Source organism: Lupinus angustifolius, chromosome LG06, assembly GCF_001865875.1.
Source record: "Lupinus angustifolius cultivar Tanjil chromosome LG06, LupAngTanjil_v1.0, whole genome shotgun sequence".
Taxonomy (NCBI): domain Eukaryota; kingdom Viridiplantae; phylum Streptophyta; class Magnoliopsida; order Fabales; family Fabaceae; genus Lupinus; species Lupinus angustifolius.
Window position 1 is genome coordinate 12380731 of NC_032014.1, and position 27880 is coordinate 12408610.

Here is a 27880-nt window from a genome sequence, read left to right on the forward strand (position 1 = left end):
AAACATTCAGTTTAATATGATACATAAAAATCAAGTGAGGTTTTACATCATATACTAATACCTCATTGGTAAAGTTCCATAACATATGCAACCGGTGTACTTTTTGTCCTTCTTTTAAAAAATATCACATGTGAGTTTCACTTGGGCATCTTTTGAAGAATAACACGTGTGTAACCTTAAAGTCATACATGAGAGCAATACCTAAAGTCACAATTGTGCATAATATCATGTAGGTATGTGTTTAAATAGTAGACTGTCCTGCTTATGATAGCTTATAAATTCAATGTCTGAGATTTTTAGAAAATTATATTCCTTTATGGGCACGCAAGTATGGCCAAACATTTAAGCATGAATCTTTAAAACACACATGAAATTAAGTAATCAAACCAAAGACCCAAGTCTAACGACAGCAAATTGTACCAAAATTGTTAGTTAATGGTATAAATTTTTACTAGATTCCTAGGCAGATATACATGTTTTATGAAAGAAACATTTGTTGGAAGAGATACTCACCTATCTCAAAAGAAATTATATTTTTACCCATAAAAAAGTGTCTATTCCACTAAATTCATTGTCCAAGTGTTCTACGCCACTTACTGTGGTATACATGTGAGGCCACAGTGAGGGTTACCTAAGGTTGTGGTAAGTTCTTTGTTGCACATATCTCAAATTTTTACAGCCGTATTAAAAAGTTGCCACTCACGAAGCATAGCAACTAACACGGCTTCACACATGTAAAATTCTAAAAATTAGAAAATACATTCATAAACTGTGAAGATAATGTAAAAAACTATATAAAAAATACTAATTTTGGTGTCTCTTAGCTTTAGCCTTTATGGGCTGTCATCAATTGAATCAGCAATCATAAACTTGAAATGGCGAAATTTGCAAATGCATAGTACAAAGACATAATAGTATTTCACAAACTGTTACCTTAAGAAGTACAAAATGCTTCAAAGCTTAAAACATCAAGACACATAAAAAGACATCCAAAGCTATTTAAAAATACAAGTAATGACTCTTCTCTGAAATATTGAGAAGTTCATTTTTTTCCCACTTTTGTAATCACTCTTTTGCTGTTGTCTGTCTTGTATCACTCACTCACTGTATATAAGCTGTGAAGCGGAGAAGAAAGAGGATGAGCACTCAGTTTTATTGTCTCTTCACTCCTTTCTGCTCCGGTTCTTGCATCTTATATATTCTACCTATTTTTTTATCTAACCTAATGGAATGCAAAATACACAAGAGAATATAAGTTTTGACACCAAAATAAATAAGGATAATGAAAACGGGAACCTTCCCTCACTGCACAATTCTTAAACAACACAGAAGAAACCATTTGCATATCACTTCAAACCAAATTGGAACATTCTCACGCCAACAAGTAGTTCGCAACCGAGACATCCGCTGGAGAAGCAGAATGGATGTAGACAAATTCAAGGCTTTTCCCTGCTGCTAATGAGCTTACCCATGATGGGAAAGTGTACGAATCACCCGACTTTGTGAGACCCCAAATTGGACCGTAAAGCTTTGATATGGAAAGATTAAGAGACTTGATTAGCTTGCTAGATTTGTTAGTCACAATGGTTGAGTATCTGTAATAAGTTCTTCCTTTGGAAACCCATGAGCTGGTCGATTTTTGTTCAATGGAGATTGGACCTGACCATGAAGCTGGGAAAAAAATTCCAAAGTTAGATTTTAATCTAAGCTCAACATTTCAAATTAGTTTGAAGTTCAAGTATTTCTCAGGTAATTAAAATGAGCCAAAGACTCAAAGAGTACCTGGAGATCGAGATATCTTGGGTTTCGGGGATGGTTGAGCCTTGGTGACAACAGGGTTAGGAGCTGGAACAACAACTGTAAGGAAGAAATTAAACATGGTTACTGATTACCATATATTGGCTAGAAGATATTTGACATTGCTACTATTTATGATAGGGACCAAAAGTGAGGACAATGATGACAATACCTGGAAGGAGCTGATTGTAGCCACCATGACCGGCATTTAGGCGTGCTAGAATACCAATAAGAGGAGCATTGTTGTAGGTTGCTGGCTCTGTCTGCTCGTAATTATCTCTTTCATCAACAAAGTTGTCATATGCATCAGGTCCACCAACAGTAGCACCGGTAAGTAGATTGGGGTCGCTGCCTTTGCTGCTGAACCAAGTAGCATAACCTCCACGGCAGCTCACAAATGAAGGGTTAACCTTAATAGACACAATGGATGAACCTCTGTGGTGAACTCTTTGAGGGAAGTTGTTTCCATATCCCACCATGTAACTTGTGGCTCTTGGGTTGTCACCAAGAATGTAATCCACCTGAATAGTTAACATGAATAGTATTGATCATTTTAATAATTGATTAAGACTATAAAACTCAATAGAATACAGGAATAGAAACTGGAAAATGATGTCCAACATCACTTTTCGCTTGCACTTTTTGCACCAAATTTAAACCGTCGAGTGATCAACGGTTATAAAAGAGGCATACAACGGTTACAATATTACTCGGTCGAATTACCTGAGACTTTGCAAGGGAGAGAAGTTCAGCTGGAGGGACAATGCCTGAACTACATCTCATGCTATTGCCAGAGGAAGAAAGATAGTCAGAGTAAACAGTGGCTAAGAAAGAAGCACTTGTGACAAACTGCATGTTGTTCCATCTCTGGCGGAATATGAGCCCACCGGGAGTCTTGCGAACATTGTTAGAACCCTTACCGAGACAGGAACACATAAAATACTCAGCCTTCTGCTGATATTTCTCAAACACTGCTGCATGATGACCAGCTTTCCCTTGCATAAGGAACTGCAAGGAAGAAACAGATTATAGCTACTTAGCCACTATACACTAATGCTTCATAATACAAATACATTCATACTAAGGTTATGACTTTGGTTAATTTTTTAAATGAGAATATGAATAAATGGTGTTACCTTGGCTACTAAGGTTTGAACCCCAGCATACTTAACATCCCAACCAAATTCAGTCATGCCCCAACCAGTTCCACCCATGGAGTCACCATTTCTACCAAGGTAATCTAAGTAATACTGATTGTTAGATGCTTGATATAACCATGCAGCAGCCCACAGCAACTCATCCTGTGAATATAATTACCAATACTTCATCAAAATGAGTTAATTGTTACTTTTGTTTTTTTTTCTTTTTCTCTTGAATTGGTTTGTTAATTCAAGTAATATTTGGACATGCATATTAACTTTTTCAAAATTATAAATGGGAAATTTTTTAATTGCCTAAAAAATAAAGCTGATGGGGCAAATATAGACAAATGATGATAAGAAAAAACTTACATTGTAGCCACTAATGGATCTATAGTACTTCTGGGCAACGGTAATGCTGCTGTCATATTTGCCTCTGTATTTATCCGCAAAATCAAATAACTGAAATTTGACCAAAACAATTGAAAATCAGATGAGCAGGTCCAAGTGAAAAATGGAATGGACTACCATTAATTTCATTCACCATATTACTTTAATAGTATGACTTAAATATCTTTTTATTATCTATATAAAGTTTTTACCCGACATTCTTTCATGGGTTAAGTGAAAGAAGCATATAAGTGGGTTTGATACCATATCTTGACCCAAAACCTTAACGCATTAGGTCTATGGGTCCATCCACTTATATGATCTTTAACTCGTCCATTTTTTTTTTCCAATGTGAAACTTCTTCATTCACACTTAGAACACCCAACAAAACGAACTCATTTGGTATCCTCATTTATTTGGCATGGATAACCACTTCTGCATCCAACGTCTAATTTGAATGGTTGAGATCTTTCTGATCTCCTCATTTATTAATTGCAACTATATTGCCCCATAAGGGAGGGATGAGTCTCCAACAATAATAAATGATAATTAAATGCAACATGTTCTTCACCTATTAGGAACAGTGACAGAAAGGGGAATAGAATCAGGAGGCAAGTCAAAAAGTAAAGTAAAGGTAACTAACTCTGATAGCGGAAAAGCAGGTCCAAGGCAACTAGGAATAACTTGAAGCTTTTTAAATTAAAGTATACATTATTCACCATTCATTTATATTACTTTCATTTAAAGTCAATAATAATTAAAAATAAATAGTAAATGATATAGCAATAGTAGGAAGACTCTTAAACTGTCAGCTTATATATATATTTCTCTTATTAATACTAAATAATTTACATAATCAATTATTAAGTATATATATTAAAATAATATAAATAAGTAAATGTTAAATATTTAATATTGCAATAATGCATGGTATAGTTTTTTATTTAATAATGATATATAATTTAGACATTAAATACACCCACATTAAATTACGAACCAGAAGCCAACCACAGAAGAGTGTAATTTCTTGGGCCAAAAAAGCAAAAAACAGTGAGGGATAGCACCGACAGTGTAGCCACGTGACATGGTTTAATGGCAAATGACGAAATTTGTATTTGGCCTTTGTGTGATGATGTGAATCCCTTCAAGGGGACGGTTAGGATTTGGTACCTCATAAAGACCTATTTGTACGGTCAAAATGGATCTATCAGTGATAAAGGGCAAAACTGACACTTTACAACCCATGAGAGAGGTAAGCTTTACTTTTTGGTCCGTCTTCACATTTAAAAGAACAAACCAAATTTATCTTTGGACCACAATCTTTATTACTAGTGAGAAAAATAATATAAAAGGATAAAAACAATATTTTCAGTTTCACACTTGTTTAGCTATTATTAGAAAAGGGAAACAAAGAGTTGAATCTTATTAAGTAATGTGATCCATTTGTGATTAGGATTTTGGATGATAATAAAGAGAAATGGAAGGTTTCAAAGTGATATAACAATTACATGTTTTGGCTCCCAAGCCTCTCTTTCATTTCAACCCACCAATTGATTCTATCCTTCTAAAAGAAAAGAAAATATTTGACAATCATGAAATACATTTTGAAATTACTGTAGATTCTTTCAATTTCCTTTGTTTTTTAAATCACAAACATAGCATAAAGTAAAAGAATCAAAAAGTTAGACTAAGAAATGTAGAAAGTGTATTTTCATGGGTCCCAAAATTATTGAGACGTTATCTCCACTGTCGTGTTCGTTTTTTAGGTGAGCAAGCTTTAGCAACACCATCTCACTACAATCGAAGTGTATGATATGGAAAAAATACTGCAAGCTAATCTTTGTTAATCATACTCTCATCTAAACTATGACTTATTTTAGCTTCAGCTAAATTATCAATTTGTTAATGAAAGTTCTATTATTTAAATTTGTACCCACCAAAATTCATAGGGAGGAAAGTGTATATTTCAATCAAAATATTACTGCAAATGAATTATAGTGTGGTTTTATTTACTTCCTCCAACCGTTTTACTTCCTCAAACCGCTCAGAATTAAATCACAATCAGTGAGGTGAGGACCACGCGTTTCACTTTTTTAATTTTTAACCTTTTTCACATTGCATTATCACATAACTGAACAGACGTTTGTCTAAGAAATTTAATTTACCACCCACCCTTCATGTCTTTTAATCCTTCGTGTTTAAATTCATGTCTATAGTATTAAAAAACAATTTGATATAAAAAGTTAATATGATTTTATTGAAAATAAAATCATTTAATAATCTATTAAAGATTATAAATAAAAATTGAGAAATTGATATGAAGAAAAAATAATAAGAATGTGGTCGAAAAATAAAGTACAATTATCTATTGGAATTCTAAAACGTCAAAAACTTAAAACTGCGAAAAAAAATTGTAACCAGTGGAGTAATAAATTAAAAACCCATAGAAAAAGACGGTAAGAACAATGTTAAAATTACCTGGTAGGCGTGGCGGAGGAGCTCGGCAGAATAAGAAGGGTTAGAGTGACGGAAAACAATGGAGGCAGCTGCCATAGCGGCGGCGGTTTCTCCGGCGAGATCCGACCCGGGATTACTTGGATCGATCTTATAAGCATGACGGTCAGTGGTCATGTCCTCTGGCCTTTGCCAACAGTAATGGTCAGTGTTACCATCTCCCACCTAAAATATTAACATTCACATACACATCAACCACATTCTTTATTAATAAAATATTTTACACCTAAATCACCGGTAACCCTCACTTTCTGAAATTAACAACCTCACTTATAAATATGATATTAATAAAGTAAGGATAAAACACCGATAAGATGTTGGTTCTAGTATAAGGTTCTACTAGATCCCAAAAGGACTAAAAGTTCAATGGTTTAATTTATTTGAAAAACACTTGTTAGAAATGACATCCGAAAGAGATTAGTTCATTCCGCTAAAAAGTAAGGATAAAATGGTTTGGTACCTCTCCATAGAGAACATCAGGTTGAGGATGAGCTTTGATGAAATAGTCAGTACCCCACTTAACAGCTGCAATAGCATGACCAAGTTCACCACTTGAAGCCATTTGTTTCCCATATTCTATAATGCTCCATGACATCATTGTAACCGTAAATGCCATGGGTAACCCAAATTTCACATTGTCCCCTGCATCATAGTACCCTCCAACTAGATCTACCTGTAATTCAAAAAATAAACAACATTAACATTAATTACACCATATGTTATCATTTTAAGGTAACCAAATAATGTTGAATAGTTTATGTTTATGTTACCCCACTGGCTTTGCCATCATTGAGACCAGAATGAGTTCTCCATTTTACTCTCTGGTTAGAAGGAAGATAACCAGATCTCTGAGCTTCAAAGAAAAGAAGACTCTTACTTAAAGCTTGGCCATAGTCATGGCCAGCCAAAGCAAAGGGTGAACACAAAAGTAGAAGAACATAGCTAAAGCTAATCAAGTTCATAACTTGCTCCATGAAAAGTTGAAAGCAATGTGGTAAGTGAAAAAACACAGAAAATGAAAATGGCAGTGGCAATAGGAGAGAGTGTGAGGGAGAGAGGTATTGGAAAGTGAGGAGGTAGAGTGGGCTATATATTAAGGACAAGAGGAAAAAGGAAGGTATCTAAGAACACAGAAATTGACAGTCATTTAATAAAAAATATAATATGAATTAATGATTTGGTTTATTTTATTGTTTTTATTTGGAATTATTTTGGGTCTGTGTATTGAAGTGGCTGAAAATGTTTGTGATGAGAAAGGAACAATGGCATGTGGGTTTACAGAATGGATTTGATGGGGGTCGGTGTGGATTTTAGGGTATTGGGTGGAAATAAATTTACTGCTCAACCATAAATGAAGAATGTACAGAATGCTTAGAGTTGATGGGGTTAGGCCATTTGTTTCGTTACAATAATAAAAAGTGTCAATATTGTTTCACAGTAAATAATTCTCAAATTAGTTAACCCAATTACTCCAAATGTGAAACTGTGAAAGAACTGTGATTATTAGCAAAAAAAATTTTGACTACTTTTGTTAAATTTGTATAGTAGGCCCACACTTGAAGGGGTGTGCAAATGAATTGCATTATATCACTTTAAAAACTTTTGATGCTTAAAGTTACATACATACTTTCAAAATGTACTAAATAATGTGGATATAGTTTGATTAAAGTAAATTGTTAAAATTTCATATATTTCGACTATTAATTTCTTACCATAAATCGATGGTAATTCCAATAAGTGACTAATTATTTTAGAAGATAAATTATTAACAGAACAATTACTATGAGAGAATAATACATTGAACATTTGAGAGAATAATTGCATCAAAATTCCACACTTATATTGAAAAATTACTAAGAAGTGATACACTTGAAAAATGAAAAGTGAAAAAATTTGGAAGATTAACTAATAATAAAGTAATAAGGTGATGGTCTAGTAGTGCAAGACGTCACTGCATTCTCAATGTCGTCCTGTGAGCAACAGTTGTTGAAATGAGCAGTTATGAACACAAAAAAAGATAAGTTCTTTACCCAAAAATTGATAGAATACTTTTAGTAATACAAAAAAATTAATAATCATTTTTAAGTTAGGTGAGAAATTGTCTAATGTTATATTTTGAGAGAAAAAAGTGTGTATATATAATTTATTTAGATTTTGTAAAACATTAAGAAATATCAAATAAGATAAGAAAAAATCAAAACATCTGCAGTTTTGAAACAAATATTTTTGCATGGGGTTATGTCAATGGTTTGTTTAATGCTATTTTCTTTTACTGTAAACGATTCCCGTTACTGCCACCAAATTAGTTACGTGGATGTTGAGTAAAGATTCTCTTCATTAATGAAGAGGTAAGTATCACTCAACAACATATAAAATTTAATATATAATAATATTTTTATTCTTTTGTTTATTATGAAATCACATTTTTGTAATTGAAAATATAAGTAAAACTCATTATTTGTCTATCCATTAATTGAAAAAATCATTATTCCTTGCTTTTTGTCTTATTCCATCCGTTAAAAGTATTTGATTGAGCATAAATTATTATATGCTAATTGATAATTAAGTCTATTATATTTCAACTAATCCTAACATTTTGTCGTCTTACAACGTATGAAACAACATATTTAATCATATTATTAGCTCCTTACCTTCCGGTGTTGATTTTTAATGGAGCCCTCCATGTTCTTAAATTTCATTTTGATTGATCCTTGCTCTATGCATAGGAAAAGAAAAAGTTTCCATGATTTACGTACTGTTGTCCTGATCCAATGCTCTTTGATTACTGTTTTGTCCCCATGTGTAATTTTTTGTTGAATGGTTAAGGGGAATAAAAGAAGCTCCGCTCCCAATTCCTTTACAAAATATTATAGCAGTTTTATGTTGCTTTTTTAATGTATAATTGATGGGGAAATGAGGATGTTGGTTTGAGTCTGGAATCTGAATTTTGAAGGTTGTTGTCATGAACCTAATTTTCTATATTAGTTACTATTTTCTTTGTCATGAATTGTTAATTTTATGAGGATTGTTGACATATATCAATTCTTAAAAAGATACTTCATACGGTTCATATTTACCGTTAGCCACACAGTGTAGGAAATCATAAAATTATGTAAAACTTGATTCAATTGATTAAAGTAATCTAGTTTAATCTAAATTGAAAACCGGATTAAAAATAAATGAATAAATAGATGATGAAAAATATGAGTAATAAATAATAGTATGGTTAGAAAATAAAGTATAATATATATTGTTTCTTAAAACATCAACAAAATTAGGAACGTCAAAAATATAAAAACAAATATGATAGAGATAGAGTAATTGTCTCTGATGGGCAACATAGAAAATGACACAACATTGCGGTAGAGAATATTTACCTTAGGCACGTGAAAAAAGAAGCATTGGTCATAAATTCACAATTATTCAATGCCTCAATGGAACAGAACCAACAAAGGATTCTTGAAGAGACATGCTTAGGGTAATTAATTTCCGTATTAACCTACTCCTTTTTTCTGTATCATTGCAAAATGCGATTGCAGAAGTAGTAGTCAACTAGTCATAATAAGACACTATGAGAACTGGGAGTAGCCAAGTTCGTTGGAATGTGTCGTTATTCTCTTTAAATTGGGTGTGTATCTTATCTATTAATGGAGAGGAAACTATATCAAAAGTAAATGAAAGAAACAATGTGATGTAATACTTATATTGATATGTTATTTTTCTCCCAAAAAATTAAGAGCAAAATCAATAACATTTTTCTCCGATAATAATAGAGAGTAGTCATATTCCTTTAAATTTATCAAAAGTGAATGCACTACTATAACTTGTAAATTAATCATACAAGAATAATATATGGTGCCTGCAGTTGACAATCTTAATTAAGTTGTTTGGGATTCAATTTGTATTAGACTCTTGGATATGAAATTAGATAGCCGCATGATACTTACAATTTTATGTATATTAAGGTATCCTGGGACCAATAGCTCAATAGTAAAACCTTTGGAGACAGAGGAGATAAAGACCCTAAATTATGATATAACAAAACAGTTTTTGTTTTATGAAGTTGATTCAAGAGTAATATGAATATTATCAAAGCAATATTTATTGAGAGAGATAAATCACAAAAAAAAAGTATGAGAAATATCATCCACAATACTAAAAAAATAAAAATAAAAGGTTATGGAACAATTGGAGCATAAATTGAGTACGAAATGATTGAGATTGCAGCGGTGTGTCTTCACCTGGGTTCTTCGTATCGTGGCTCCTTAGAACAACATCGCAGAGATGGACCTGTACAAAGGATTCGAATGCTCGACAACCCGACAACTAATGCTCATGACTCATAACTATTTGATTAATGTTCTCTCAAATTAATTCTCCACTTCCACCGACAGCATCCAAACTCACTTATTACTCGCATCCTTATTATAATATATATTTTAATATCTTAATCAAAATTGTTATTCTTTTATATTTTAAATTTTTTATAAGGCTAGATCTTATTATTGTCTAATATTGTTGAATAAGTAATAGTCTCATGATAATAACTAAAAATATATATAATCAGAAATTGTAAAGGGACAAATGAAGAAAAAGTAGTAAATGTTATATAGGAAATATGAAGTGATTTATAAAAAAATATCAAATAGTATTAGAAGAAGTCTTAGAACAATGATGAGAGGATTACAATCTGATTCAATATACTAGTTTTTCAAATTAAACTTGTGGTTTTCATACTTAGACAGCTATGATATAGAAAGATTTGTAGGAGATAATGAATTACTTTGGTTATTTTTACAACCAAAAAATTCATGTGGCTTATTTATTAGTTTTAGATTTCATATCTCCTAGAATAAAAAGTAACAAAAGTTGTTCGGGGTATAATTTTTTATGAAGTACTTGACTATTTATAATAAGAGTAAATTACATTAATATCATATGAGTTTTAATAAAATTATACAAATCATTTGAATTTTTTTAAAACCATACAAACCACATCTAATTATATATATTAATTATATTTATTATACATTTAGGAAACATCAACTCTTATACTATTTAAAATTGTCATCACAATATATTATATTTTGTTTGACTTAATTACATTCGTCATAATTTTTTATTTAAGAAATTACATTTATATTTCTTACCCGAGTAGTCGGTATAATATATATAGTTAAGGGTGAATTGAGTAGATTTTAGAAAAATCTGGGTGGTTTTTTAATTTCCCTAAAACTCGTGGTTTCTGTGTAATTAATAATTATTATTAAATAGTAGTAATGATTAAATATTAAAAGTAACGAAGGGGGAGATTTTTCGGGGAATGGAAAGAAAAGATGTGGTCAACGACTATAAGGGTTACCCATGTCAGAGTGCTTTATTCTCAACCGCAATCAACGGCCGCTGGAAAAGAGATACAATCTCAATATCACACCCACACTCTCTCCCGTGGACATTTTATTTTCTTTAAACTAATTATTTTTTAAAGAATTAAATTAATTCAATATTAAATTTAAATATCAATAAGACGTTGATCTAATAATATAAAATCGTGATAGATTTTCATAATGATTAAATGTCAAGAGTTTGATTCATGTAACTGATAATTGTTGGAAAAAACAAACACAAATCTCAAAAAATAAAATTCTTTACATATAAAGAAATAATTGATAGTACAAAAAAAAACTTAAAATTAAAATTAAGGTAAAACCCAATTCCATATAAAATCCTACATGTGTCAATACTTTGAAAAATTAGAAAATTAAAAATATCTAATGGTAGACAAATTATTCATATTTACCATTTTCATTACTATTTTCTGGGACACTCTCTTCATATCAATAATAACTATTTTGACAATTCTACATTATTGATATCTGATTATGAGTTTGAATTTTCGTATTTTTTATTTTTTTTAGTGATTAAATTAATATAAACAAAATTTTATACAACTCAAAGTGAATATATACAACTCTAAAACTAAAATGGATATTGGAAGAAATTGACGTGTGGACGTGGTAACGTAAGTCAAAAGGCAAGTTCCCGAAATTAGAGAATGGTACTGGTTGTGACCATAACATTTTCCACCGCTCCTGGCATGTTGTCCAACGTTATACAATAGTTAAAGTTCAAAAAGCAACGTTTTATATAATCCCACTCATAAAAAGACATGTTTATATAATCCCTAATTTGAAGTGTAAAATAATATAAAAAACTAAAGTCGGATATAAAATTTGTACGTCCCTTGAATTATTTTTTAGAAAAAGTATGCCTTGCAGGAAAATAAAATGTCTCGAACATTCTTAAATAATAGAAAGTAATCTGTCGCCACTACTATTCTTAGCGTTCCCATTATATGGTTACTAACAAATTTAAAAAATACATGTATCATTAATTATTTTCTTAAATATAAGTAATAGAAATTAGTAATTAATTATATATTAACAGCTTATAAATTTTATAATGATAATATATAGATATTAACCAAGAATGAGTTGATCTAGTAGCATAAGGTCTCACTAGATCTTTATGATAACCAGAAAGTCAAACATTAGATCCCTTAGAGCGACATATATTGAAATGAGTAGTCGCATACCATGAAAAAGATTAGTTCATAACTTAAAAATTAAAAGGTAAATAATACTCTTGATAATACGAAATATATGTATATATATTGATATTATCACTATACTAATAATCCTGCTTGATTAACATAATATGACTAAAAAAGAAGGTCTTGTGAACATGATATGATTCAGAATATCATGCAGTTGCTGTGGGGTCCGTACAATTTTAAAAAAGTAATCTGTTGCGACTCCTATTCTTGGCGTTCCCATTATATGGTTAGTAACAAATTTTAAAAAATACATATTTGTTGACAAACAAATTTATTGTTCATAACATTGTTAACAATCTTACTTAATTAACATAAAATGACTAAAAAATGGTCCTATAAACATGATATGATTATTCAGAATATCATGCGGTTGCTTTGGGCCCCGTACAATTTAACTCTAACCATCCAATTAAATATTCGATGATTTTCAATAATGTAGCGCACTGTTTACATTCTCGAGTTAAGTGAAACTAGAAGTTTGAACCAAATTTGAAGGATTCATACTCCATAAAGATGACCAATTAAGATATCCAGGGTTCTTGTTTTATTAGTGGAAAATCGTTGTTGGTTAAGACCCTAACAATTTGCCCCCATAATAAGTCTGGACTCTTTTCTTTCTTTGGCTTTTGTTGAGTGCGTTTGGTCACTTTTTTGAATTTTTGGCACTAATCCCTGACTTTGCACTACAAGATAGATCATACATCTTATTTTTTTTAAGGTGCTTTCCACATAACCAAATTTCTTCACACTGACTTTTATTTGGGAGAGTATAGAAGTTCATCAACAATTCAAAACTTCAACTTTGCTTAACAACTAACATCAATATTAAATTGAGATTGTGATAATGGTTGTGATTTGGTTAAATTTATGGTAATTACGAAAAATAATGACCAATGTTATTGCATTTATGATTAGATTATATTACATACTTACATTGTGTGATAATTGCAAAAAATAATAAAAAATTGTGATCCAAATTGTAGCATTTTTTATCCTAGAGAACTCAGAAACCATACACTGTTTCGGCTGAGATGGCAGACTAAAACTAGAGCTAACTAATAAAAATTGAAAGCCTAAGTTACATAGCTGGATAATGAAATACGTTAATATTGCACTTCCCAGTCTAATTTGCTTTCGAGATTATTTACAAGTGAAATTTGATTTTGCTCGGCAGATATGCTGCCAAACATAATGCTCTTATTAGATGGAGGACTCTTCGTGGAAATGCATCAAGTTATAAATAACAAAATACATTACATGTCTTTAATGATGTATAATTCATATCCTGATTAATCAGATTTTAATAATTAATATAAAATATTATTTTTAATTTTTTATTTATTTATGTGATACTATATATAATTGGTCCGAGATATGAAATGAAACATCATTAAAGACAATCAATTTTTATTCCATAAATACAGTGTAGCAATGTATAAAAGGGTTGGCATCAAAAGTAGCAAGTTGGTAAGTTGCTGAGTTTGTTAGATACAGAAACATTGGTTTTCAATTTTTCGAGATGTATATAAACCTATCAATGGAACCTAGCCAAATTAAATTAGTTCTATTACTTGCCTGATAGGTCATGTGTGATTGTGTGCTATCATTTTGTGCATTGTTAACTGATTTTTTTAAATCATAAGGAACGTGCAAGTAAATGAAGTCCTTAATCACAATAGTTGAAGTTTACAACTGGAAGACAATAATGGATATGCGTAGGGTGTCAAAACGGGCCGCCCGACCCGTTTAGCCCACGCCCGCAAATGCCCGCAATAATTTAAGCGGGTCGGACATGCCCGCAATTGGTTAACGGATAAAATGTCATGCCCTGCCCGTTTTAAAACGGGCTAATGGTGAATGCTAAGTTATCAAATGTAAATTCAAATTTCCTATGCAATACGTTAGGCAGTAAATCAATAGATTTTACATAACCACATTACATAATAATTAAAAGTCTCTATAATAATAATTCAAAACATGTCTCTCTAACCATATTAGATAATAATTCTCTCTAACAAGTCTACAATAATAATTATAAAATAATCAAATAATAGTCTGTAATGCCCACGGGCAGCCCGCAGAGCCCGTTTAAAATGTCCGCTAATAAAGCGGGCAAACGGGCCGGGCAATATGGGCTAACAGGCAAAAATACCATGTCCTGCCCGCATTTTTTTGCGGACAATGCGGGCTGGCCCGCAGGCAATGCCCATATTGACACCCCTAGATATGCGTTTAAGGGAAGAATGAAGATTGAAGAATCTTAAGAGTGTTATAACATGACATTGGTTGGCAAAAACACATCAAAACGTGGGTCAAAACAGAGCATAGCTTCTTCTTCTTTCTATTTTATAAAAGAGCCCATGTTAAAGGAAATAGTGGATACTACATGTAGGTGACAATGTGAAAGTTGTTACACGTGTAACTTTTAATTCATTATCCTCATAACCGAGGTTAAGAAAACCAAAAAAGTATTATTTAACGTTTGATTGTTTTTACAGAAAGCCTTAGAGAAACCTGAACATGTAACGTGTCCAAGTAACTATAAATTCAAGTTCTAGTAAAAGAAAAAGGAATTAGTCCAAGTAAAGCTGGTGGGGCTTGAATGTAAAGACAGTAGTAGATTAAAATTTACTTATTTCATTGAATCCCTAGTAGAAAGTAGCTAGGAGTGATGGAGCATAATAACATATTAGCATATAATAGAGAACCCACGGCACGCAACTCCTGCATGGGAAACAGTTGAAATTTGTTTGACCGTGTAACATAGATTTAGTAAGTATTGAAATTTTGAAATGGCGAAAATGGGTCCGAATACTAACTCAGGAAAATATTCTATTGTTTTATTTTTGGACTAGTTTTAGTTCTAGAGGGTTATGTTAAACGGACATGGAAAGAGTGACATTTATATGGGTCACCATGTTAAGAGAGGAAACATATCTTGTATCTCGATAAGTGTGCTACTTCATATTTCATGTGAATTTATTGGTAAAAAATAACTTCAATTAAGAGTTAATTTTTTTTAACTGATAGTGAGGACATTACATATGCTCCCAATAAGAGAGATAAAATTTTTGTTACTTTAACTGAACTAAGAAAGGGAAAAAGAAATTGCCAATGGCATGCTAAGCCCATGTTTACGTATGTATTAGCACTTGGGGGCAATTTTGACCATATTATTAAAAACACATATTACATGTTTATTCATATGGATAAGAACATATATGTTACCCGTGTAATCACTTGATTAAAAATACACATGCTATCCGTGTATTCATATTTTATAGAACACATATGTGACTCGTGCATTTGCATGGTTAAAAACACATGTTACACGTACATTCGCATTGCTAAGAACACATGTGACTCATGCATTTTCATAGTTAAAACACACATATTACCCGTATATTTTCATTGTTATGAACACTTGTTTCACTCATGTATATGCATGTTCAAACACATAAGGATAATAAATAACAATTTCAAATCTAAATTTTCTAATGAAAATAGAAAATCGAAGCATGATACTATGAATTTTTTTGAAAATGAACATGATACTATATGAGTCCTTTTTATTAAAAATATATTTAAAAGTTACAAAAAAAACTTCAATTTCAAATTTGATTTTTCAATTATGATATGAAATAATTAAAATCTAAAGAATTTAAACAGTGATATTAAAATTTAGTGAGAAAAGTATGACAAAGCTTAATGGAGTAAAAAGTAAAGTAATTCTTAGAGTAATAGTAAACGTTAAATATAATAGATAGATTAATGCAAATATTGGATGAGCTGAAAATTTATAGTTTTGTAGTTTAAATTAAATAACTACATAAGAGAGAGTGAGTTATATTAATGTTTTGTTATTAAAAGTAGGATCATAATATTTGATAATGAAAATATTAATTGGTTGAATAATTAGTTGAATAATGATATATTATTAGTTATTTATTATTAGTAAGAATATGAAAATAATATTCATTACATCTCTTATAATTAAAACTTTAAAAAGAAGATAATAGGCTATTAATACAAGATATATTTTCTCTCCCTAAATTTTAGTAAATTACCATTGAAATAACATTCAATACATCTCCTTTAAATATGTTGATTAACACTTTAAAATGTTTGAGTGTTGGAGTAATTATTTTTTCATTATTGTGAGTAACATAACACATAATATACTCTATATACATTTTTACTATTAATTATGAAAATATACATTGTAAAAAAGTGATTATATAGTGTGGATAGATACATACTAGTACCATGAAACCTTTTAGGAGGGGAACAAGTTAAGAAGAAAGTGACATGTAACAAGTGATGATGTGTAAAGAGTTTAAAACGAAATGTTTGTTATGAGAAGGGATATATTGTGGGTCGATGCATTGTAAGTGCATGTAGTTGTTTTGGAGGAAAAAAATGTATCAACAACATCGGACATGTGTCCAATGATGATATTATTAAGAGTTTTTTTTATTAAATAATAAACATATTTAGTGTGACGTGTAACAATATAAAGACTCCTTAGTCATTACCATGGTTTTTGTTTTGAAATTATTAAGAAACGCATTAATTGATTTAACATGATCCATTATCTATATAAAAAAAATGTTCTTGTCATGTCATCATTGACACTTGTCAACCCCTCCTTAACTTTTTTTCCTCCAAAATACTCGCACATTCTTATAGTCAACTCTTACACACTATATTTAATGAAGTTATGTTATTCCTAGATATTGCCTTACTAACCCATGTAGGATTGAACAATTGAGTATCGCACCGCACCAAGCAATGCCAATCTGATCGAGCCAACATGCACCAACTTTATATTTTGACCGAGGAAAGCAGGCCAAGCTGACCGAGGAAAGTAGTCTTTGGCGCATGAGTGGTGTAGTGTTGTTTGGCGCATCAGGAGATGATCATGGCGCATGAGTGGTGCACCAGTTTTATGTCATGATGCAGAATCATTTAGCAAGCCTTGTATTTGGGTTAAGGGCATTTCTGGAAGAATGGATTCATCTAGAAGAGCACATTTAGTATATCTTGCACATGTGTATAATATCTTAGTTAGTTTGTTACAAGTTTGTTAAGTTGTTACTTGTATCATAAGTTATCCTTGTGTTGTGTATATAAACATATAACTTGTAACCTTTTTAATCAATTAATAAAATTGCAATACATTCACATTATTCTCACATCTCCGCAAATTAAAAATCCCTTTATGGTATCAGAGCACTCAAATTGAGTGCTCTGCTGTGAATCCATTTTCATTCTTTCTTTTCCTTTTAAAACAAGCAAGGCAAGAAGCAACAATCATGGATACAAATTCAAAAGCAACATAAGATCATTCACAACCCATTGATTCATCACTAATACCAACCCGCCCCTACTACCTTCATCTAGGTGAAAATCCAAGTTTCATTATGGTCTCACCTCCATTAGATGGAAGGAACTATCATTCATGGAGTAGAGCCATGAGGCGGACCCTATCATCCAAAGACAACTTCAAATTTATCAATGGTACCATAGGCATACCACAAGAATCAGATCCAACCTATGATTCTTAGGAGAGATGTAACACAATGGGGGTATCTTGGATCACAAGATCACTCAATCAACACATTGCCCAAAGCACCATATACATAGAAAATGCAAAAGACTTATGGGAAGATCTAAAGATTAGATTTTCTAAAGGTGATCATTTTAGAACTTCAGACTTGTTACAAGAAGTGCATTCCATGGAACAAGGTGATAGGAGTGTTTCGGTCTTCTTCACTGAATTGAAGACTATATGGGATGACCTTGATTCATTAAGACCTATTCCAAACCTTTCTTGCACAAATGGATGCAATTGTCCCCTACTGAAAATAATGAAGAATATAGGGAAACTGAGTATGTTATATGCTTCTTGAAGAGGCTCAATAATCAATACAATACCGTGAAGGCACAAATATTACTCATGGAACCATCACCTCCAATCAACAAAGTCTTTTAATTAGTCCTTTAGAAAGAAAGATAAGAAGATGTAGTTTTATGTACAGACAACAAAGGAGCCATTAACTCAATAAACTCAAGCCAAGCTTGGAAAACTCAGCCTAACAAGAATGCAAGCAGAGGTAACATGGATTATATCAATAAAGGCACACGAAAATTTGGTAGAGGCACAAGCATGGGCAACTATGGTAGAGGATTTCAATCAGGCAACAATAATAAAGTCTGTGTGTTTTGTGGAAAGGAGGGGCACACCATGGAGACATGTTATTTTAAACATGTTTTTTCCCTAATTTCAAGTTCAAGGCCAAAGTCACAAACAGTCGATCCATCAATTCCATTAACTCTAACACCATAGATAACAGGGACAATCCTAATACAGATGCTAGGCACAGTGATGACAAGGCAAAAACTCAAGTTGGACAGCTGATCATTGACCATGAATATAACATCAATCAAGTTAGCCATCAAATTAGCCATTCAAAGTAATGATCAACTCATATCAGGTATACCTTTAATCTCCCAATCTTGGATATTGGATAGTGGTGCAATTATCACGTTACTAATGACATATCAAACTTTACATATTACCATCAAATCAAACCAATTTATGTTAAGTTGCCTAATAACATGACCATCTTGGCAAACCATTCTGGAACAATCAAACTATATGATTCCTTCACTCTATATAAAACATTATACATACGTGGATTTAAATACAACTTAATTTCAATTCATAAGCTTGGTGTTTAATAACAATTCTTATATAATCTAGGATATGACTACCTTGAAGATGATTGGTTATGTTGAGGCCTACAATAACCTTTACATTCTGACCAGACATAAGAAGATAATGAATAAGGCCACACACCATATTGGCTCTTTTAATAAGCATAATTCATCATTTGATCTATGACATTTTAGGCTAGGGTACCTATCACATTATGTTTTGAACCATATTCATAAACAATTTCCATATGTAAAGTTTGATCAAAACATTGTATGCGATTTTTTCCATATGGCCAAGCAATCTAAGTTGCCTTTCTCTCTTATCACTACTTCTACTGCTTCTACTTTTGAGTTAGTCCATATGGACATTTGAGGATCTTTTGGTACCCCAACCTTGCATGGTCACAAATACTTTTTCACCATTGTTGATGACTACACTAGATATACATGGGTTTTCTTCATGCAAACAGAGGGTGAGACAAGGAATCTCGTCCAGAATTTTATACAAATGGCCTTAGTTCAATTCACCCAAAAGATCAAAATCATTCGCACTAACAATGGCCCTGAATTCTCTATGTCTACACTTTATTCTTAACTTAGAATTTTACTTCAAACCTCTTGTGTGGAAACTCCACAACAAAACTCCACAGTTGAGAGAAAGCATAGACACATTTTGAATATTACAAGATCTACCTTGTTCCAAGCCAACCTGCCTAAAACCTTTTGGGGGTATGCCATCAAACATGTTGTTCATCTCATGAACAAATAACCTCCCTTGTCCTTAATATTAAATCACCCCATGAAATTTTGTTTGGTGAGAAACCTGACCTTAACACCTTGAGGGTCTTTGGCAGCCTGTCCTATGCATATAATCTCACCAACCAAAGAAACAAACTTGACCCTAGAAAAAGAAAAGGTATTTTCCTTGGATTTAAAACCGGTACTAAGGGCTTCGTTTTATGTGATCTATATTCCATCAACACATTTTTCCCTATCATGTACCTCTACAACAAGTTCAAACCCCTATGCCAAACACTAGCTCCCTTGATGACTCTATTATGCCCACTTTCCTTGACCCTACAACCACTGCTAACCATCACTCACCAACCCCTCATCCACCACCTTCCCCTATCCAAACTGCCACCAACACCTATCCTGATCCTTTACCCGCTGTTAGAAGATCACAAAGGATATCCCATCCACCTACACACCTAAGAGATTTCCACTGCAATTTCTTAAACAAAGAACGACACACCTTTAGCACATCCATCAAGCACTCCTTACACTATGTGTTATCTTACACAACCCTCTCAAACAACCATTTACATTATAGCCTTTCTATCATTTCCAAGCCTTAACTATCAACAATACTTGAACTCTTGTCCCACTACCACCTAATAAAAGAGCTATTGGCTCTAATGGGTCTATAAACTAAAATTTCACTCTGATGGGAGCATAGAGAGGCACAAGGCTAGGCTTCTTGCCAAGGGTATACCCAAACAGAGTGGTTAGACTATTATGACACATTTGCTCCAGTGGTAAAGCTTACCCCTTTGAGGCTCATCTTGGCACTAAGTGCAACACAAGGCTGGCTATTGGAACAATTAGATGTCAATAATGCATTCTTGCATGGGGACCTTGATGAGGAAGTTTACATGACTCCTCCTCCTGGTGTTAAAACCACAGTCCCCAACCTTGTATGCAAACTGAATAAATCATTGTATGGTCTGAAACAAGAAAATAGGCAATGGTTTGCCAAATTATCCACTACATTATCTTCATGGGGCTACACTCAATCTTACCATGACCATTCCCTGTTTACCAAGAAACATCTCTCTAGTTACACTAACCTACTCATTTATGTAGATAATCTAATCCTAGCAAGTAATGACTCAAAAGAAATAGACCATGTTAAATAGTACCTTGATAACAAGTTCAAAATAAAAAACCTTGGCAAACTCAAATACTTTCTTGGCTTAGACGTTTCCAGATCAAAACATGGCATTACTTTGTGTCAAACGAAGTATGCCATTGACCTCCTATCTGATATAGGCTTCCTCACTTCTAAATCTGTCCCAACACCAATGGTGAAGACAACCTAACTTCACCAACAAGATAGTGATGCTTACCACGACCTGCCTTATACATACAACTTGTAGGTAGACTCCTTTATTTGACAACCACTCGTCCATATCTTAATTTTGCCATCCAACAGTTGAGCCAGTTCATGGCTCATCCAACTATGAATCATTTTAGAGCCATCACAAGAGTTCTTCGATACATAAAAGGAAGCCCTGACCAAGGATTGTTCTATCCTAACAACTCTACTATACACATCAAAGGCTTAAGTGATTCATACTGGGCCACTTGCCCAGACACAAAAAAATATGTTTCTGGTTATTGTATGTTTTTAGGAAATTCACTTGTTTCATGGAAATCAAAGAAACAAAACATTGTCTCTCGTTCATCATTTGAAACAGAATATCGTGTATTGGCTATAATATCATATGAGGTACAATGGCTAACCTATTTGTTAATTGGTTTTCAAGTTGTATTTACTCAACCTGCTTTACTATATTGTGATAGTAATTCAGCTCATTATATAGCTGCTAATGTCGTTTTTCATGATCATACAAAATACATAGAAATTGATTGTCATGTGGCTAGTGAACGTTTGCAAAATACACTGTATCACTTACTTCCAATCAGCACTCATGATCAAGTGGCAGATATTCTTACTAAACCTTTAGAAAATTCTATTTTCATCCACTTGTTATCCAAGTTGGGAGTAATCAATATTTTCTCTCCGACTTGAAGGGGGTAATGAAGTTATGTTATTCCTAGATATTGCTTGACTAACACATGCAGAATTGAACAATTGAGTATCGCACTGCACCAAGCAATGCCAATCTGACCGATCCAACATGCATAAGCTTTATATATTGACTGAGGAAAGTAGGCCAACCTGACCGAGGAAATGAGGCCAACCTGACCGACGAAATCAGTCTTTGGCGCATCAGTGGTGCAATGTTGTTTGGCGCATCAGTGGTGCAATGTTGTTTGTCGCATCAACAGATCATCATGGCGCATCAGTGGTGCACCAGTTTTATGTCAGGATGCATAATCATTTAGCAAGCCTTGCATTTAGGTTAAGGACATTTCTGGAAGAATGGATTCATCTAGCAGAGCACATTTAACATATTTTGCACATGTGTTTAATATCTTAGTTAGTTTGTTAAAAGTTTGTTAAGTTGTTACTCATATCACAAGTTATCCTTGTGTTGTATATATAAGCACATAACTTGTAACCCTTTTAATCAACTAATGAAATTGCAATACATTGACATTATTCTCACATCTCCGCAAATTACAAATCCCTTTAATATTCATCTTCTACTATCATAATAAATATATGTGACAATTGTCCAAAGAATGTACTATTTTCATCAAATTAACCTTTCATCTCTATTCTTATTTCGTTTCACTTTACTTCTTAATCTTCTTCTCTATTTTTAATTCAATTTACTTCTTAATCTTCTCTTCTTTTGAAACTCACAAATTACTTCTACTTTTTTTTCATCTTTATTAAATAGATCCAATCTCTTTCATCGTCAAACGATGTATGATTTTATACTCATCTTATTTTCATTACTTTATCATTCATGAATCGATCTAACAAGATGTTCACTGGTAGATATAATTTCATTTCATTTTTCACCAATCAAATAGATAAAAGCCTTAAAAAACTAGTATAATTTTGAACATATTTGGATTCTCACAACTGTCATCAGAGTTTATCCACACATACTAAAGTTATAGATCTGATCCAAAACATGTATTTTTCAAATAGATAGGGGTTTGAGTGTTGAATCCATTTTCATCATCGTGTATCTTGGTAAGTTATTTTTTGTTATGAGTTACTTCTATATTGTTTGGAAGTTTAATTTTCATATAATGGTTATTCGATTTCGTCTAATGCAAAGCTTCAGTGCTCTTATTTTGTTATTAATTTTGTCTAATTTGTTTATTTGTAATGATTAATGATGATGTTGCAAATATATGGTTGAAGTTGTGTTCTTCTTTTCAATTATTGATATATCATTATATGTGTCAATTAACTTAAAAGTTTAGATATTTAATTTTCAAGTTATGATCTTTAGCTGCAATGCATGCTTCTCTTCTTGGGTTTGATTTTGGCTTTTATATTTTTTTATTATAGTTGATTTGTTTCTACTTTTAAATTTTACTTTTTTTTCTCTAAGAAGGGTACGTGAATAATAAAGTGATATGCATTTTGTTTATTTGCAAAGCTTAATAATGATGTTACAAATATATGGTCAAAGTTGTCTTCATCTTTTCAATTGTTGATACATCATTCAGTTTGACAATCAACTTAAAATTCAGATTTTTACTTTTGGGTGTTATATAATTTCTTCAAATTAGCATCTTTCACTGTAATGCATCAGAAAATATATTGATTAATAAAATAAGCTATGATATAACAATTAATAAGGAAATCTCTTGATATTCTATATCGCTTAAAAAATGGTAGACAATGAATTTATTTGAAAATAATCAATTTCAATACTAATTATTTAAAATAGATCTTAAAATATTCTTATTTAATATTATTTAATTATTTTTAAAACTGAAATAGTAGGAATGCAATTTTATTAAAACATTACTAACTAATATCATTTAATCATTTTTTAATTTTTTATAACGCTAAAAGGATTTGTAGTAAGTGCACATTTAAATTGTAGATTTTAAAACGTTCTCAATTAATATAATTTAATCAATTTTGAAAACTTAAATAGTAGGAATCCATTGTTACTATTAATAAAAGGAATTATGATATTAAAATTAATAAAGAAATATGTTGATATTCTATCTCGCTTAAAAAGTGATGGACAATGAATTTATTTTAAAATAATTATTTTTAATACTAATTATTTAAATAGATCTTAAAATCTTCTCAATTAATATTATGTTTAAAACTAGAATAGTAGGAATTCAATCTTATTAAAACATTCTCAATTAATATCCTCTAATAATTTTTTAAATTTTAAAATGCTAAATAGAATATGTAGTAATTACACATTTAATTTGTCGGTCTTAAAACTTTCTCAATTAATAGCATTTAATCATTTTAAAAACTTAAATAGTTGGAATTCATTGTTATTATAACTAGAATGAGCTATGATGTTATAATTAATAACAAACTCTATTGATATTTTATCTCACTTAAAAAATAATAGGCAATTAATTTATTTCAAAATCATCATTTTTAATAATAATAAAAATTTAAATATATCTTAATTTTTTTCTCAATTACTATTATTTAATTATATTTAAAATTTATATAATAGTAATTGAATATTGTTAAAAGATTCTCTATTAATATCATCTAATAATTTTTTAAATTTTAAAACGCTAAATAGAATATGTAGTAATTACACATTTAAATGGTATAGCTTAAAATATTCTCAATTAATATTATTTAATCATTTTTTATAACTTAACTTGTAGGAATTCTTTGTTATTATTAATAGAATGAACTATGATAGTAAAATTAATAAATAATTCTTTTAATATTCTTCATCGTTTGAAAAATGATAGACACTGAATTTATTTCAAAATAATCATTTTTAATACTAATTATTTAAGTAGATCTTAAAAATTCTCAATTAATATTATTTAATTATTTTTAAAACTGAAATAGTAGGAATTCAATCCTATTACTAATAAATTAGCTATGATATTACAATTAATAGAGAAATTTGGTGATATTCTCTTTGGCTTGAAAATAAAATTATTGAATAGAGCTGAAGATAATAATATTATATCCATTAGATGACAATATTTTTTTATTATTGCAACTATGTATATCAATATATTTTTTATTTACGAAATGAGTAACATATTTTAGAATTGATTTTATTGTGATAATTTATTTGGTTTGATTTAATTCTGATAATAAACTGATTTGTTTTATATTTGGTTTATATATATTTTTTGATTTATTTCTAATTGTTTAATTTCATGCCATACTCATTATGAATATAAATTTAAGACAATGGTCGTCATGAATATATTTTTCATAATGAATTGTGTTTAATTTCATTCAAAACAACATATTGAAAATTTTCACCAAAATATAACATCATGGAGGTTGAAACTTTTCTTTAAACTCATGTAATTTTTTCTTTTCAAATGGGTCTCTTTCAAAATGTTATCTTTTACTTTGTTTGGATGAATATAATTAATATCGGTCATTGGAGTTGAGTAGTTTTATCGATAAAAATTTAATCATTTTATAAAATTGGACTTGCATTGATAATATGAGTAACATGTGTATTCTTAATAATGCGAATGTACGAGTAATATGTATGTTTTAACTACACGAATGCATGGGTAATATGTGTTTTCTTATAAATGCGAAAGTACATATAAACATATGTGTTTTAGTTTTAACCATTAAAATGCACATGTCACATGTTTGTTCTTAACAATAGGGGTGAGCATGGACCGGGTTGGGACGAGTTAAGGTTTGTCCTTACCCGACCCTAAATATTGGTCGAGTCACTTTTTTGAAGTCGGACCCGACCTTATAGCGATCGAGTCAGCCTTTAAACCCGACCCGACCTAGACTCGATTAAATATAATGTATACTCATTTTAGATAAAGACTTCTCAATATTATTTATTTTTATGAATATGTAGTTTGATGTGTAAAATGGTATATGTGTATTAATATTATTAATCATGTGTATATTATGAAACAATTATAGAATAAATGATATTTTCGACTAAAAAGGTATCATTACTCTATACACATTTGAGTAAAAACACATACAAACAAGATGAGCGAGTGACCCTGAGACGGAAAGAGCCGAGTCATGCTTGGTCTCTACCCGACCCTAAATATTAACCGGGTCTATTTTTGGAACCCGGACCCGACACTAGACCCGATCCTATTCGGACCCGACCATGATCGGGCCGTGTTGGGTGAGCAGGTAGGGTCGGGTCCTGCTCACCCCTACTTAACAATACAAATGTACGAGTAACATGTATGTTTTTAACCATACGAATGTACAAATAACATGTGTTCTTAACCATGTGAATGCACATGTAATATGTGCGTTCTTAAACATGCGACACCCTTGCAAATGCACGGGTCACTTGCTAGTTGTATAATTATAATAAAGAAATGAAATATATATGTGAGAATGTACACATGAAGGATGTAAAATCATTTTGGAGGAAAAATGAATAGGAAGTTGACATGTGACAATGGATGATGTGGGATGACTTTTTTATTGTATAGTTAACATGTTTTTTGTTTTGAAATTATTAAGAAATGCATTAATTAATTTAACATTATTATATTATTATAATAAAAAATTGAAATATATGTGCGAGAGTGTACACATGAAGGAGGTAATACAAGTTATACTTACACATCACATTGATCTAAGCATACTTATAGATGACAAAAAACCCGACTTGTGTGTACCTGTGTAAATACTCACAATAGGTAATCGCAATAATTACTAATGGGTGAGAGCAGGTTTTGTGATATCTGTCTTGCGTACTCGCAAAATTATATACTTAGTTTTTAATTAAATTTTTATATATATTTATTATTATTTTAAGATTATATCATATAATTTATTATTATTTCATAATAAATTACACTATTTAATTGTGATCATAAACTTATCATATAAATATCATTTTATTCATGTAATAATTATTGTTACATATTGATTATTATAAAGTGTATAAATATAAAATTAAAATTAAAAACCCGTTGAGTACCCGCAAATACTCGCTACCTGCATGGATACCCGCAAATATTGCAGGGTTGAGAATAGGAAATCTATAACACCGTGAAAATTCGAGGTATATATTTTAATTATTTATTTTTTACAAAAAGTAATTTTAGAAATTAATTGGTAATGATTTAGGCTAAATCGTATTTGAGTATTAGTCTTGTTTTATGAATTCCTATTTTATGGTAAATGTTCATAATTTTCTTTGAAGGAAAGTTTTTGGACTGCTGTCATGCTCAAATTCTCCCGAATTCGGCCCAATAACATGGTTTTGAGTTCCGTAGCTCATAATCGAATTTCAATTGCTCCATTGGCTTCGAAATATTATTTCGAGTGAGGATAGATATCAAGTTTGTCCAAAACACATTTCTAAATATTTTTCCCTCCGAATTCGGTATTCCGAAATTCTAACCGTAATCGGAAGATTTTTAATATCCAGTCGAGTATTAGCCGATAATACTCGGACAAGATTTAAGCACGAATGTTTCACCGAAGAAGTCACCTCATTTTCCCGAGTGAAACATGTGTGGTAAGCAAGGGAAAATACTCATCTTTTACACTAAATTCCCTAAACCCTTCATTTACCGTTACGTCGTTACTCTTTGAAAACTCTTGGCTTGCCTCCTAAAACCTGAATAAATTCATCTTGAAAGGGTCATTTACTCTTGAAACCCTTGGCTTGCTTCTCTAAGAACTGAATCATTTCCTTTAAAAGAGCCACCCAACTTGGAGAAACCCTTGGCATCATTCGTCTTCTTGTTCAATCTGAACTCCAAGTAAGCTTTCATCTTTTGTTCTTAATCTTTTAGAAAATCTAGCTGTTTATTGTTTACGATATTTGAGTATGATGTTTATGCACATGCTACGAAC

The 27880-nt window shown here is 31.3% G+C and overlaps 1 protein-coding gene across 2 annotated transcripts; it reads right to left on the reverse strand.

Moving 5' to 3' along the window:
- On the reverse strand, positions 877 to 6916 carry LOC109349914 (endoglucanase 6). 2 transcript variants are annotated; one of them, XM_019590972.1, is made up of 9 exons: positions 6611 to 6916; positions 6301 to 6513; positions 5805 to 6005; positions 3309 to 3398; positions 2934 to 3098; positions 2521 to 2805; positions 1970 to 2318; positions 1783 to 1854; positions 877 to 1671 (listed from the first exon to the last, which is right to left on the reverse strand). In XM_019590972.1, the coding sequence occupies exons 1-9, from the start codon at positions 6812 to 6814 to the stop codon at positions 1373 to 1375; spliced, it is 1878 nt and encodes a 625-aa protein (XP_019446517.1). In that variant the 5' UTR covers positions 6815 to 6916; the 3' UTR covers positions 877 to 1372. The 2 variants fall into 2 exon arrangements, with proteins under 2 accessions (XP_019446517.1, XP_019446516.1); XM_019590971.1 differs by having other exon boundaries at positions 1783 to 1857; positions 6611 to 6915.